This window comes from Hemiscyllium ocellatum, chromosome 22 (genome assembly GCF_020745735.1).
Source record: "Hemiscyllium ocellatum isolate sHemOce1 chromosome 22, sHemOce1.pat.X.cur, whole genome shotgun sequence".
In the NCBI taxonomy this organism is placed as follows: domain Eukaryota; kingdom Metazoa; phylum Chordata; class Chondrichthyes; order Orectolobiformes; family Hemiscylliidae; genus Hemiscyllium; species Hemiscyllium ocellatum.
The window spans coordinates 18,908,396-18,923,532 of NC_083422.1; the positions used below are offsets into that span (position 1 = coordinate 18,908,396).

General features: G+C 43.7%; 1 protein-coding gene across 1 annotated transcript in view; it reads right to left on the reverse strand.

Annotated features, from left to right (window-relative positions):
- The window catches only part of pde6c (phosphodiesterase 6C, cGMP-specific, cone, alpha prime), a 62,879-nt gene extending 53,995 nt beyond the window's left edge, over nucleotides 1–8,884 (reverse strand). The window contains exons 1-3 of the mRNA XM_060841779.1: nucleotides 8,408–8,884; nucleotides 280–432; nucleotides 110–199 (exon numbers count right to left, since the gene is read on the reverse strand). Coding sequence (XP_060697762.1) covers nucleotides 110–199; nucleotides 280–432; nucleotides 8,408–8,884 — 720 coding nt within the window. The remainder of the gene's footprint in view (nucleotides 1–109; nucleotides 200–279; nucleotides 433–8,407) is intronic.
- Between the last annotated feature and the right edge of the window lie 6,253 nt (nucleotides 8,885–15,137).

Consider the following 15,137-nt stretch of genomic DNA (forward strand, 5'->3'; position numbering starts at 1 on the left):
TAGCCTGAATCCCCACCCCACGTCAGTGAAAAACATTAAAATGTTGTAAATGGGTATTAGTGAAAGATTCAAGTTTAAATAGAATATATTATAACTGAACTCATATTACCTGGGATCGTCGGCTTTCCACGTTGTACAGGTAACTCAAATGTGAGTATTTCAGTGCTAAAGATGCAAAACTAAGGTATTTTGTAAAAACCTAGAAATTAAAAAAAACTAGTTAATTGATTTATTTTTCTTTCAACTTGCACAAAATCTCAAATGGTTCTTTTCATTTACCTCCTGGTCTTCTTTGGTGAATTGTAGTTCACCAATTTTGTTGATCACCATGATGACGGCTAATATCTCCTTCCCCTGCATCAAAGGGGCAGCTAACATGTTAGAAGTTGTGTAGCCAGTCTGTTTATCAACAAATTCAGAAAAGTGGACATCCTAGGGGAAAACCACAGTCACATTTCAGTTAGTCTCCAAATTTATTCGAGGCAATTTTTGCAATACTACTGCCCTCGTAATTAAACATCTAAGTAAATGTTCATGTGCCTGATGCAATTATAATTCCATATGCTGGAAAAAAACAGATTTATTCCTCCATTCATGAAGTTTGAACATTGCTTTTACTTTTCTAATTTTAGGAAGAAATGCTATATCTGACAAATTCTCCACTTTTATTCAATACTTTAATAGTCAAACTGCATCCAATTAAATTTCCACTAAAAGTCTGAACCCATCAGCTCGCAAGCTCAAAATGGGAAAAGTCAGTCTGTGAAAATCTGGAAGAGTTCTACTTTGCTGTCAGGAAGGGGTTAGGCATTGACAGTTAAGCTGGTAGTTTGTCTATCATGGGTGAGGTATTGAAAATCTTCAGTAAAACAGTTCCTGACAATCGGAAAGCATCCAAATCATCTCAAGTATAAATTAAATTTCAGATTTTCTCCGACTCTGATTACACACGTGAATAAGTACCTGACATTCCTCCAGCTGTGGCAGAAAATGCAAGGAAATTCAAGGCTACAGTCGCCAATTTTGGATTTACTGACCAGTTATTGGCAAGATGGTTTTCAACAAATAACATTACAAAGGAACTTTTAATAAGTGCTAAAGTAAAAAAGCCACGCAGGAGACATTTATAGAGTCATAGAGACGTCCAGCACAGAAACAGACCCTTCTGTCCAACACGTCCATGCTGACCAGATATCCCAACCCAATCTAGTCCCATTTGCCTGAACTTGGCCCATATCCCTCTAAACCCTTCCTATTCATATATACCCATCCAGATGCCTTTTAAATATTGCAGTTGTACCAGATTCCACCACTTCCTCTGGCAGGTCATTCCATAAATGCACCACCCTCTGTGTGAAAATGTTGCTACTTGGGTCTCTTTTATATCTTTCCCCTCTCACCCTAAACCTATGCCCTCCAGTTCTGGACTCCCCAACCTCAGGGAAAAGACCTTGCCTATTTATCCTATCCATGCCCAACATGATTTTATAAACCTCTTTGAGGTCACCCCTCAGCCTGCAATGCCCCAGGGAAAACAGCCCCAGCCTGTTCAGTCTCTCCCTATAGCTCAAATCCTCCAACTCTGGCAACATCCTTGTAAATCTTTTCTGAACCCTTTCAAGTTTCATAACATCCTTCCTATAGGAAGACCAGAATTGCACACAGTATTCCAAAAGTGGCCTAACCAACACACTGTACACAGCCACAACATGACCTCCCAACTCCTGTACTCAATGCTCTTACCAATGAAGGAAAGCGTGGTTTGCAGATAGTTGAGAGTTTTCTACTGTGATTTTAAATTTTATCAATCGTTTATAACATACAATATTCAATAGACCATAAACTATATACTCAGCTCAATTTTGCTCTCCATTGAAGTCAATTGAAAACAAAATCAGGCCATTGTGTATAACTTGTGAAACAAACAGTATTGATGTCATACAACACAGTTAAAACAGAACAGTTTTGATATCCTTTGGAAAGCACAGTTCTAAAATCATTTTGGCAGATGACCAGGAAGGTCAATAATTGGGATACAGGCAACTTGATTACATTATTAAACTTCAGGATTAGAAACTAAATGCTTCAAGTACAGAGTGTTCCTGTCAGAGATGCTACTTTGTATATTGATCACGTGAGAAACACAAACTGCATCTGCAAGACATGTCCTGTGCAATGCATGGCTTTTTCACCCTGCTTGATCTTTCTCTCAATCAATCTCATGTGTTTTGAAGGATTATGCATTATTATCTTAATTTAACATAAGTGTTTGCGAGTTAATGGCTGTAGTATCATAGAGTCAGTGTCATAATGTCCTACAGCACAGAAAAAGGTTCTTCAGCCCATTGAGTCTGCACAAGTCAAAACCAACCATCTAACTATTCTCATCCCATTTTCCAGCACTTGGCTCATGGACTTGCATACCCTGGCATCACAAACGCACATCTAAATACTTCTTAAATGTTATGAAAGTTCCTGTCTGTAGCACTCTTACAGGCAGTGAGTTCCAGATCCCGCCCCTCTTGGTGAAAAGTTTTTTTTCTCATATCCCTGCTAATCTTTCTGCCTTCTATCTTAAATCACAATCCCTGATCATTCATCCCTTTGCCAAGGGAAAACTTTCCTTCCCGTCCACCTTGCCTATACCCCTCATAATTTTACACATCTCAATTACATCTCCTCTCAGCCTCCTGTGATCAGGGGAAAACAAGTTAGCCAATCTCTCTTCATAACAAAAATGCCTTCAGCCAGGCAACATCCTGGTAAATTTCTTCCACATCCTCTCCAGTACGATTACATTCCCCCCTATAATGTGGATTCCACAACTGGCACAGTATTCTAGCATGGCCTCACCAATGTTTTATACAGGTCGAGCATCACCTCCTGGTCTTAAACGATATGTCTCAGATAACAAAAGGTAAATATCCCATATGCCTTCTAAGCCACTTATCTACTTGTCCTGCTGCCTTAAGGGACTGATGAACAAGCAACCCGAAGTCTCTCTAATCCTCAGTACCTCCCAAGCTCTTATCATTCATTACGTATTTCCTTGCCTTGTTTGCCCTCCTTAGGTGTATCATTTCAGAATTGTCCAGCTTAAGTTCTATTTATCACTTATCAAACTATGTGACCAGACTGTCTCTATCCTCCTATATTCCAAGGCAATCCTCATCACTATTTACTATCCCGCGAATTTTTGTATCATCCACGAACTTACTGATGAACCCTCTTACATCTACATAGTTTATACATACACTACATAAAACCAGGGCCCCGACATCGATCCCTGCAGAATGCCACTGGACACAGGCCTCCAGTCACAGTCTTCAACCATCGCCCTCTGCTTCCTGACACCCAGCCAATTCCGGAGCTGATTTGCCAAACTTTTCTCAGATCCCGAGGACGCTTACCTTCGCTCTCAGCCTCTCATGCCGAATTTTATCAAATGCCTTGCTGAAGTCCAAGTAGATTACACCAAATGCTTTGCCTTCATCTACACACCTGGTTACTTTGAAAAATTCAAATCAAGTTGGTTAGACATGAGCTCCCTTTAACAAAACCATGCTGACTATTCTTGATTAATCCTTGCCTTTCCAAGCACAGATTCATTCTGTCCCTCAAACTTGCGTCGCATAGTTCCGCCACCATTGAGGTTAGACTGACAGGCTTGTAGCTTCCTGGTTTATCCTTTCTTGAATAACGGTGTCCTTCAATCCACTGGCACCCCTCCATCCACTGGCCTTTCTCAGTTCTTTTGGAAGACATTTATCTACTGGAATTATTCTTTTCACCACAGTACAGTATTTCAGTGCAATCATAGAGTAAAGCTCCAATCCTTTGTGGAGCTGGGCTTAAAAAGCACAGTCCATTGGAAGGCCTATATTTTATAAAAGTAGAGTGTGTGTGTTGATATATGCATGGGTATCTCTGAATATGGATATTATATTTTTATGGTTAGCATGTGTGCACTCATATTTACACAGGTAGCAAGTGTGCAAATAAGGTCGTATAACTGCATTCATTATCTACATGTATGAATAGCATATATATAAAATTTTATGTTTAGTACAGACTCATATTCAGTGTATATGTACATATCTAGATAAATAATCAAACATAATATATTTTATTCCTGATGAAGGGCTTTTGCCTGAAACGTCGATTTCGCTGCTCCTTGGATGCTGCCTGAACTGCTGTGCTCTTCCAGCACCACTAATCCAGAAAATGATATAATTACAGTATAGAATTGAAAAAGATTCTTCACAATATTTTGGTTTTAACATGAGCAAAACATCAGCTAAACGACAATACAAAAGGTTGCTGGTTGCTGGGCTTTTTTTACAAGAATAGTCAGGGCTGAAATTGGAATTACTCATTTAATGAAGGAAGTACTCGAGTTTAGGATTAAGCAGACCAGTGTAGCTTTACTCAAATGCTCAGTACCATCACATAAAATCCAACTGTAGAATTAATACATACTGTTTATATGAATGGTGTCCCACTTTTCATTCTCTATAAACTCCAGCTGCCCAATCCCAGCTTGGGCCATGTCCTATCCACCTATCATCCTTATATTGACTTCCCAATTCAGCAACGGTTCAATTCTGAATTCTCATTGTTGTATTGAATTCCCTCAGTGGCCTCATTTCTCCCCCTCACCTCCACAACCCTCCGAGATCTCTGCGTTGCTTCACTTCTGGCCTCCCATTGCCAATTTTCAGAGAACTTTGACATCTGTGCCTTCAGCTATTGTGGCAGCAAGAATCGGAATTCCTTTCCTAAGCCTGTCTAGCTGTCCCTCCTCCTTTAAACCTACTTCTTTGATCAAGCTTTTGCTTATCTGACCTATTATCTCTTTATAAGGCTCAGTGTCAAACTGTGTTTGATAATGCTCCTCTGAAGCGTCTTGTCATTCTAACACACGAGCAGTTCTATATCAATGCAAGATATTGTTGCATTTCCAGTTACAGAGTAAACCAAAGAAAATAGACCTCACACACGTTATGTTACAACGTCTTTCAATATGCTATGAGCATTAGTGTCTGGAAGCAGTTTGTACAGCCAGAGCCAATCTATATAACCTATTCTAAACTCTTATGTATTAATGGCAGACTTCAAATGGCTCAGAGGTTATTTGTGACTAAAATTAGAGCACATGCCTTTCTCCAGACACAACATAATGAACATAGCCTCTTCCATTGTGAGAAAACCTTGCAGTTCTACCGGATAGTAGTCATGATTTGAAGATGCCGGTGTTGGACTGGGGTGTACAAAGTTAAAAGTCACACAGCACCAGGTTATAGTCCAACAAGTTTAATTGGAAGCACACCAGCTTTCGGTAGTGGTGCATAGTTGTCTTTTAGGGACTTGATAGCATTGTGATAATGTCCCTGGACTAGTAATCCACAGCCCCAGGCTAATATTCTGGGGATGTGGGTTTGAATTTCCACTGTGACACGTAGTGAATTTTCAATTCAATAAAAATCTGGGACCAAAAGAAAACTTAGCCTAATTATGACCAGGAAACCATTGTCGACTGTTGGAAAACCCCATCTGGTTCACTAATGCCCTTTAGTAGAGTAAACAGGGCGATGGTTAGATTGTTTCTCACTGGTGATGGTCATGACCTGGTTGTTGTGTGACAGGAGGATATTGTCCAGATCTTGTTGCATTTGAACATGGACTGCTTCAGTATCGGATGAGTTGTAAATGGTGCTGAACATTGTGCGATCATTGGCGAACATCTCCACTTCTGACCTTATGATGGAGGGGAGGTCATTGATGAAGCAGCTGAAGATGATTGGGCCAAGACACTACCCTGAGGAACTCCCGCAGAAATGTCCTGGAGCTGCGGTGACTAATAGGAGAAGGGCTTATGCCCAAAACCTCGAATCTCCTGTTCCTTGGATGGTTCCTGACCTGCTGCGCTTTTCCAGCAACACATTTTCAGCTGCGGTGACTAATATCCAACATCCATGACCATCTTCCCATGTCCCAGGTGTGACTCCAACCAGCAGAGAGGTTGCCCCCGATACTCATTGATTCCAGTTTTGCTAGGGCTCCAGGTTGCCACACACGGTCAAATGCAGCCTCGATGTCAAGGGCTGTCACTCTTACCTCCCCTCAGGAATTCTGCTCTTTTGTCCATGTTTGAACCAAGGCTGTAATGAGGTCAGGAGCTGAGTGGTCCTGGCAGGACCCAAACTGAGCATCACTGAGCAGGTTATTGCTGAGCAGGTGCTGCTTGACAGCATTATTAATGACACCTTCCATCACTTTCCTGCTGATCGAGAATAGACTGATGGAGCAATAGTTGGCCTGGTTAAATTTGTCTTGCTTTTTAAGTGCAGCACATACCTTGACAATTTTCCACATTGTCAGGTAGATGCCAGTGTTGTAACTGCACTGGAACAGCTTGGCTACAGGAGAGGCAGGTTCTGGAGCATACGTTTTCAGTACTATTGCAGGAATGTTATCAGGGCCTTCCAGTATCCAGTGTCTCCAACCATTTCCTGACATCACATGGAGTGAATCGAATTGGCTGGAGACTGGGATCTGGGATGCTTGGAACCACTGGGGGAGGCTGAGATGGATCACCCACTCAGTTCTTCTGGCTGAAGATTGCTGTGAAAACTTCAGCCTTACAGTTTGCCCTGATGTACTGGGCTCCTCCATCACTGAGGAGGGGGATATTTGTGGAGCCTCCTCCTCCAGTGAATTGTTTAATCATCCACCATCATTTACAACTGGATGTGGCAGGACTGCAGAGCTTAGATCTGATCCGTTGGTTGTGGGATCATTTAGCTTTATCACGCTGTTTATGCAGTTTGGCAACTAGTCCTGTTTGGTGGCTTCACCAGAGTGACACCTCATCTTCAGGTGTGCCTGGTGCTACTCCTGGCATGCCCTCCTGTACTCTTCATTGAACCAGAATTGGCCCCCTGGCTTGATGGTAATGGTTGACTGGGAGGAACTGCTGGGCCATGAGGTTACAGATTGTGCTGGAGTACAGCTCTGCTGCTGTTGAAGGGCCACAGTGCCTCATGGATGCCCAGTCTTCAGTTGCAAGATCTGTTCGAAGTCTGTCCCATTTAGCACAGTGACAGTGCCACACAACACGATGGAGCTTACTCTCAACGTGAAGGTGGGAGTTTGTCTTCACAAGGACTGTGTGGTGGCCATTCTTACCACTACTGTCGTGGACAGATGCATGACATTGCTAAGGATAAGGTCAAGTATAGTTTCCCCTCTTGTTGGTTCCCTAACCACCCGTCGCAGACCCAGACTAGCAGTCATGTCCTCAAAGCACCAGGGACCCAGGTTCGATTCCAGCCTTGAGTGACTGTCTGTGCGGAGTTTGCACGCGTGCTCCAGTTTCCTCCTACAATCCATAGGTTAGGTGGGTTGGCCATACTAAATTGCCCGATAGTGTTCAGGCATGTGCAAGTTAGGTGGATTAGCTATGGCAAATGCAGGGTTATGGGGATGGGTTGGGATGCTCTGCAGGTGGGTTAGTGCAGACTCAATGGGCCAAGTGGCCTCTTTCTGCACTATAGAGATTCAATGATTCTCAAAACAGAAAATAAACTGTGACAGGAACATAATACTGGTTTATTTTCTAGGAGAATCATACTTTTTGTATGATGTCTATATTTTCGTCATTAATATAATTAAATTTTTCTTCTATGTGCTCTACTCGAGATATATCCATCTTGGCTGTAAGCCAATTTTAAATCTTAAGATGTGTACACACATATACACTAACTTCAGATTTCCCAATGCTCGGCAATACTGCCTGTCTGCCAATTTTTATTAGGGAATTAGTGAAAATTTGTTGGAGAATTAGTGACAATTTGAAGGTCTGGGGTCTTGGCTACAACCACACAATGGGAAGGTGCTAGAACAATGAAAACTGGGGATCAGATCACCTTGGGCACATCACCAAGACTCACCAGACATTACCCCAAGGCTCTGTTGAATCCATTCCCTAATTATCATCTCCCAGCACCAAACAAAAGACACAGAGAAGCCACATAACTGCAGACAATGCGAGAAAAGACAGCAAAAGAAAAGAAATAGAAAATGCCAAAAGCTCACAGAGACAATAAAGAGAAGGGGATGCAGTTAATTAAAATAAGAGACCAGGAGCCACACAATCCCAAAATAAAGATAACAGCTGGAGAAGTAAAACAGCAAAATGTCCTTCAATGCCACAGGAGCTTAATTAGAAATTTACTTTTATAGCTGTATTTTACACCATTAAGCACCTTATAACATTCACATACTGTAAACAATGAGTCTTAATTAACTCTTTCCAGGGAGTTATCTTGTACAGATTACTGGTTTGAATTAAAGTGAAGCTATTAAATATTATAGAACACACATCAATAGTTTGACAGCAACAGACCTTCGTAACGTCAGGAATATTTTGTATCTTCTTGGTTTTTGCTGTCCATCCCACTACCCCGATATCCAATGGGAAAACAATCTCGCCTTGGGGAGGCACAAGATTCTTCTCAAAGCTGGAGTCTCTGGTCACATTGAACAGTCGTGTGGCCAGCTCTGCAATGCCATTCCTCGATCTGAATGTGAACAAGCTGCCTCTGTCCGCACTGACCAGGGAGACAATCCTTTGCAGTATCTTGTGTATCTGCTTCTCGACATTGGAGTCATCCTGCAGCTCCTCGACCAGCTCAAAGATAATGTCGGACTCCTCCAGCTTGGACAGGTCTTTGAAGGAAGCCCCGACCCCCAGTTCCACCTTTGCCCCATTGAAGATTGCACCAATTGTTTCTGGCCTGAGCTTCCTGTCAAAGTATTCCTTGACGAATTGTGGATTGTTCTCCAGGTATTGTTCAACTGCTTCCTTGTTAACACCCCCCATGTTGGCCATTTGACTTCTGTTTTAGATGTGCATCACTGATGGTTGGGAGAGAAGGGGTGAAATTAGCAGGTCAGACCCAGGCACTAGGCATCCCATTTGACATGGCCAATCTGCAGCTTGCACTGCTCTGAGGTTGACAGCAGGCAATGGATTTAATAGATTGTGAACATTTCCAGCCAGCTCCCATCCCTGACGTCAGCATTTTAAATCCTGATGAATGCATTAGACTGGTGAATCCCATCTTCATTTGAGAATCACCAATCTTGTTACTGAGGCCAGGTAATGTCTCCAAAGATCACCAGGTCCACGTGAGACCCTCTCAGAGGGCAGCTTTATGTACTCAGCTTGGGCATTAATGTGTGTGGGGCTTGGGTCTGGGAGACCTTATTGCACCCTAAGTGCCCGCAACGTTGCTCTTTTAGAGTGACCACTTCAAATAAAACAATGTAATGATAAATGTCTCTGTGAGGAATCCCTTTGCTGCTGTAGTCCAGAATTCACGGGGACACTCAAACGCAGCAGTATTTAGATTTAATGTCACTCCATGTCATACAATCAATAAGTAAAAGGTCATTCGCTCTTTCCTTACAGACTCTGCTAACTGAATACTCAAAGTGCAGTTTGTATTAAGGAACACAACACGTGTTCATGGCTGAGTGTCAGAACATTTTCTTGCTTTAATCCGACAGACACATGTTCACTAGAAAGGCTGTGGGTGATTTGTGCTCTGTCAGAAAAAAACCTTCTGCAACACATTCGGCTCAGCCAGTGCACTTGAAAAGGAATAAAAATGCTGCGAAATATCACTAAGTCAGGCAGAATCTGTGGAGGGAGCATTTTCATTATTTCATTGGGAACTGGGAAAAAGTGAGAGGTGTCAGGTTTGAGGACAAGGACAGAGGCCAGTGGGGATAAGATATGTGACGGCCAAGATTAAATGAAGGCAAAGGGATGATGGTGCATGGCAAACGGAGATGCCAAAAGGGCTGGTAAAGAAACAGACACAACACTCAGGAGGAGGTGTGGATGGCCATACCAGAAGCTTCATCACCAGCTATGGGAGGAATTGTTAAAATCTGAAATTATAGAACTCAGTTTGGATTCTGAGAGTCTGTAAAGTGATGAATTAAAAGGGGGACGATGTTGTCACTTAAGGTTATGTTTGTTGTCAGTGGAGAAGTCAAAGTCAGTGAAGGAGTGCGGCGGTGAATTAGAATGCCAGGCGACCAGAAATTCAGGTTCACAGCTGCAATCTGAATGCGGTTACTCCTCAAAGCACTTAAACTAGGTTTAACCTCCACCCTTAGAAGTTTTCCATCTTGTTATAAATATTGTCTTTACCTCACTCACCTCCCCTTAGCTACCTCTCTGCTTGGTTAAAACCTATCATATCTCTTAATTTTTTTTCAGTCCTGATGCAAGGCCATCTCTCTGAAGAGGCCAAGAAGGGCTTATGCCCGAAACGTCGATTCTCCTGCTCCTTTGATGCTGCCTGACCTGCTATGCTTTTCCAGCAACACATTTTCAGCTCATCTCTCTGAAGAGACTGTTTGATCAGCTGAGTGCTTCTGTTCTTATTTTTGGCTTTTCCTTATCTGCAGAGTTTTGCTTTTTCCCTGAGAATGAAAGTTGTTCAATGTTGCACTATTAGGACAGTAGAGAAGCCACAAAGCTTGGAGTGCAGATTCATAGTTCCTTGAAAATGGAGTCCCAGGTAGGCAGGACAGTGAGGAGGTGTTTTGAATGCTTGTCTTTATTGGTCAGTGCATTGAGAATAGGAATTGGGAGGTCATGTTGCGGCTATACTGGACATTGGTTGGGCCACCTTTGGAATGCTGTGTGCAATTCTGGTCTCCCTGCTATAGGAAGGATATTGTGAAACTTGAAAGGGTTTGGAAAAGATTTACAAGGATTGTTGGCAGGTTTGAAAGGTTTGAGCTATAGGGAAGAGGTTGAATAAGCTGGGGCTATTTTCCCTGGAGCATCTGAGGCTGAGATTTATAAAATCATGGTAGGCCGAATAGCCAGGGCTTTTCCCTGGGATGGGGGAGTCCAGAACTAGTAAACATAGGTTTAAGGTGAGAGGGGAAAAATTTAAAAGGGACCTAAGGGGCATTTTTTCACACAGAGAGTGATGCATGTATCGAATAAGCTGCCAGAGGAAATGATGGAGGTTAATACAATTACAGCATTTAAAAGGCATGTGGATGGGTCCATGAATAGGTATGGATTAGCGGGATTTGGGCCAAATGCTGGCAAATGGAACTAGATTAATTTAGGATATGTGGTTAGCATGGACATGTTAGATTGAAGGGTCTGTTTCCATGCTGTATAGCTCTATGACTTTATAAAAGAGAGAATCCTCCTTGCTTCCTGTAATTCCCATAATAGGATCAGCAATGTTGTTACTGACAACCTGTAACCAATGATGTTCCAGAGGAAGCAGTGCTGGGACTGCAACAGTTTACTATATATTAATGATTGGAGGAAGAAAGTAAATGTACTGCAGTCAAATTTGCAGGTGACACAAAATATAGTTGGGAAGACAGGTTACAAGAAGAATACAAACAGTTTACAGAGAAATATTGATAGAGTTAAGTAAGTGGGCAAAAAGGTGGCAAATGGAGTTTAATGTGGGAAAATATAAATTCGGAGTGGAGAACAAAAATATTATTTAAATGGACAATAAATTAAAGCAAGCTGCAGAACAAAGGGACTTAGGGCTATTTGTGTACCAAACACTGAAAGGGAGCACAGTTGTAGCAGATGATCAGGAAGGTTAATGAAATGCTGGCTTTGGAGTATAAGAGTAGGGACATCTTACTGCAACTGGTGTAACAAGGTGATGGTGAGACACATCTGGAGCACTAGAAAAAACTTTGGTCCCTTTATTTGCTTTTATTTCAATTTAATTTTTTGTTAAAATTTGACAACTTGTCCTGGAAGGCTAGTTTCTCTGCATTGTTAGTCTTTCCAGTTGTCAAATCTCCAATAAACACGAACAGTTTGTGTATACATTGAGCTTTTAAAATAAGAACATTCCCAAAGGACATCACAAGCAAAATGAGCCAAAATTTGACACTGATGGAGGGAGGAATTATTAGGGTGCCTAAACAGATGACTGAGCAGATGACTACGAAAGTAACCAAATAACTAGGATTCAAAGGGGTATTTTAAAGGAAGTGTGAGTGTTGGAGAGATGAAGGTATTCAGGAAGGGGATTCCAGAGCTTAAGAGTGAACTCTAGATGCCTGAAGCCGCAGGCACTAAGGATGGGGCAAGGAACAGGAGGTGGGATGGAGGCAGGGGAGGGTAGTTAGACAAGTAGCCAAAGCTAGTGAATCCAAAGTGCTTGGAGGGTTATAGAATCATTGAGTTATCTGGCATGGAAACAGACACTTTGGTCCAACTCGTCCATGCTGACCAGGTATCTTAATCTGACCTAGTCTCATTTGCCAGCATTTGGTCCATATCTCTCTAAATTCACCCTATTAATATATCCATCTAGATATCTTTTACGTGTAATTGTACCCACCTCCTCTGATAACTTCTTTCTTACACGCACAAGCCTCTGCATGAAATGTTATCACTCATGTCCTTTTTTTAATCTTTCCCCTCTCACCTTAAACCTTTGCCCCCTAGTTTTGAACTGTCCCACCCTAGGAAAAGGGCCTGGCTAGTCATCCTACCCATGCTCGTCAAGATTTTATAAACGTCTATAAGGTCACTCCTCAGTATCCAACACTCCAAGGGAAAAAAGCCCCAGTCAATTCAGTCTGTCCCTATAACTCGAACCTTCCAGTCCCAGCAACATCCTCCTAAGTTTTTTTCTGCACCCTCTCAAGTTTAATAACATCCTTCCGAGAGAAGGGTGAGAAGAATTGTATGCAATATTCTAAAAGTGACCTAACTAACATTCTGGGCAGCAGCAACATGACGTCCCAACTCCTTTACTCAATGTTCTGATCAATGTACCAAATGCCTTCTTCACCACCCTGTGTACCCGCAACTTCACTTGCAAGGAACTATGCACTTGCACCCCTTGGTTTCATTGTTCAGCAACACACCTCAGGACCCTATCATTAACTGGATAAGTCCTTCCCTGGTTTGGGAGAAAGTGAGGACTGCAGATGCTGGAGGTCAGAGCTGAAAATGTGTTGCTGGAAAAGCGCAACAGGTCAGGCAGCATCCAAGGAGCAGGAGAGTCGACGTTTCGGGCATGAGCCCTTCTTCAGGAATGAGGAAAGTGTGTTCAGCAGGCTAAGATAAAAGGTAGGGAGGAGGGACTTGGGGGAGGGGCATTGGAAATGCGATGTAACACCTCAATTTATCTAAATTAAATTCCATCTGCAATCCATCTAATCAAGGTCACGTTGTACTCTCAGATAATCATAGAATCCCGAGCAAACCTACACCCAGAAATCCCTACAGTGTGGGAACAGGCCATTTGGCCCAACAAGTCCACACTGACCCAGACCCATTTCTCTACCCTATTACTTTATATTTCCCCTGATTAATGTACATAACCTACACATCCCTGAACACAATGGACAATTCAGCATGGCCAGTTCACCTAACCTGCACGTCTTTGGACTGTGGGAAGAAACCGGAGCACCCAGAGGAAGCCCACACAGACACGGGGAGAATGTGCAAATTCCACACAGACTTTTTTTTATTTCAAAAATATACTTTATTCATAAAATATGCATAGAATAATTTGATACACTGTACATTAGGTAATGCCATTCATATTTCCACATTTACATACACAGCTCCGAATTATCATTATTACATACAGATCAGTGCATTTCTCACTCATATATTGAGCTGAGGGGTCAGCAGAGCCCAAATGACTGCATGGGCCCCCTGCTTTTCATTAGACAGGCAGATGTTAAACGGTGGTCTTTCCCCACCGCGCCTTGGCGGCAGCTGCCCCAAGCTTCAGCGCGTCCCTCAACACGTAGTCCTGGACCTTGGAATGTGCCAGTCTGCAACACTCAGTCGGGGTCAACTCCTTCAGCTGGAAGATCAACAGGTTTCGGACCGCCCAGAGAGCGTCCTTCACCGAGTTGATGATCCTCCAGGCGCAGTTGATGTTCGTCTCGGTGTGCGTCCCGGGGAACAGGCCGTAGAGCACGGAGTCCCGCGTCACGGCGCTGCTCGGGACGAACCTCGACAAATACCACTGCATTCCTCTCCAGACTTCCTCTGCATAGGCACATTCCAGAAGGAGGTGTGTGACAGTCTCGTCCCCCCCGCAGCCGCTTCGAGGGCAGCGTGCGGTGCGGCTGAGAGTCCGGGCGTGCATAAACGATCTCACAGGTAGAGCCCTTCTCACCACCAGCCAAGCCATGTCTTGGTGCTTGTTGGAAAGTTCTGGCGATGAGGCATTCTGCCAAATTGCTTTGACAGTCTGCTCAGGGAACCACTCAACAGGATCCGCCCTCTCCTTTTCCCGAAGGGTCTCGAGGACGCTACGTGCTGACCACTTCCTGATGGACTTGTGGTCAAAGGTGTTTTTCTTCAGAAATTTCTCCACGAAGGACAGGTGGTACGGAACGGTCCAACTACTCGGAGCGTTCCGCGGCAGCGAGGCCAGGCCCATCCTTCGCAACACCGGGGACAGGTAGAACCTCAGTACGTAGTGACACTTGGTGTTTGCGTACCGGGGATCCACACACAGCTTGATGCAGCCACACACAAAGGTGGCCATCAGGGTGAGGGTGGCATTGGGTGTATTTTTTCCCCCGTTGCCCAGATCTTTGTATAGTGAGTCCCTTCGGACCCGGTCCATCTTTGAACTCCATATGAACTGGAAGATGGCCCGGGCGACTGCAGCGGCGCAGGTTCTGGGAATGGGCCAGACCTGTGCCACGTACAACAGCAATGACAGTGCCTCACACCTGATGACCAGGTTTTTTTCCCGTGATGGAGAGCGACCGTAGCCTCCATCTGCCCAGTTTCTGCCTCACTTTACTGATACACTCCTCCCAAGACTTGGCGCACGCCCCAGCCTCCCCGAACCAAATACCCAGCACCTTCAGGTGGTCGGTCCTGACGGTGAAGGGGATCGAGGATTGGTCACCCCAGTTCCCGAAGAGCATGGCCTCGCTCTTGCCTCGGTTTACCTTGGCCCCCGAGGCCCGTTCGAACTGGTCACAAATGCACATGAGTCTGCGCACGGACAGCGGATCCGAGCAGAAAACGGCGACGTCATCCATGTACAGGGAGGCCTTAACCTGCAGGCCCCCGC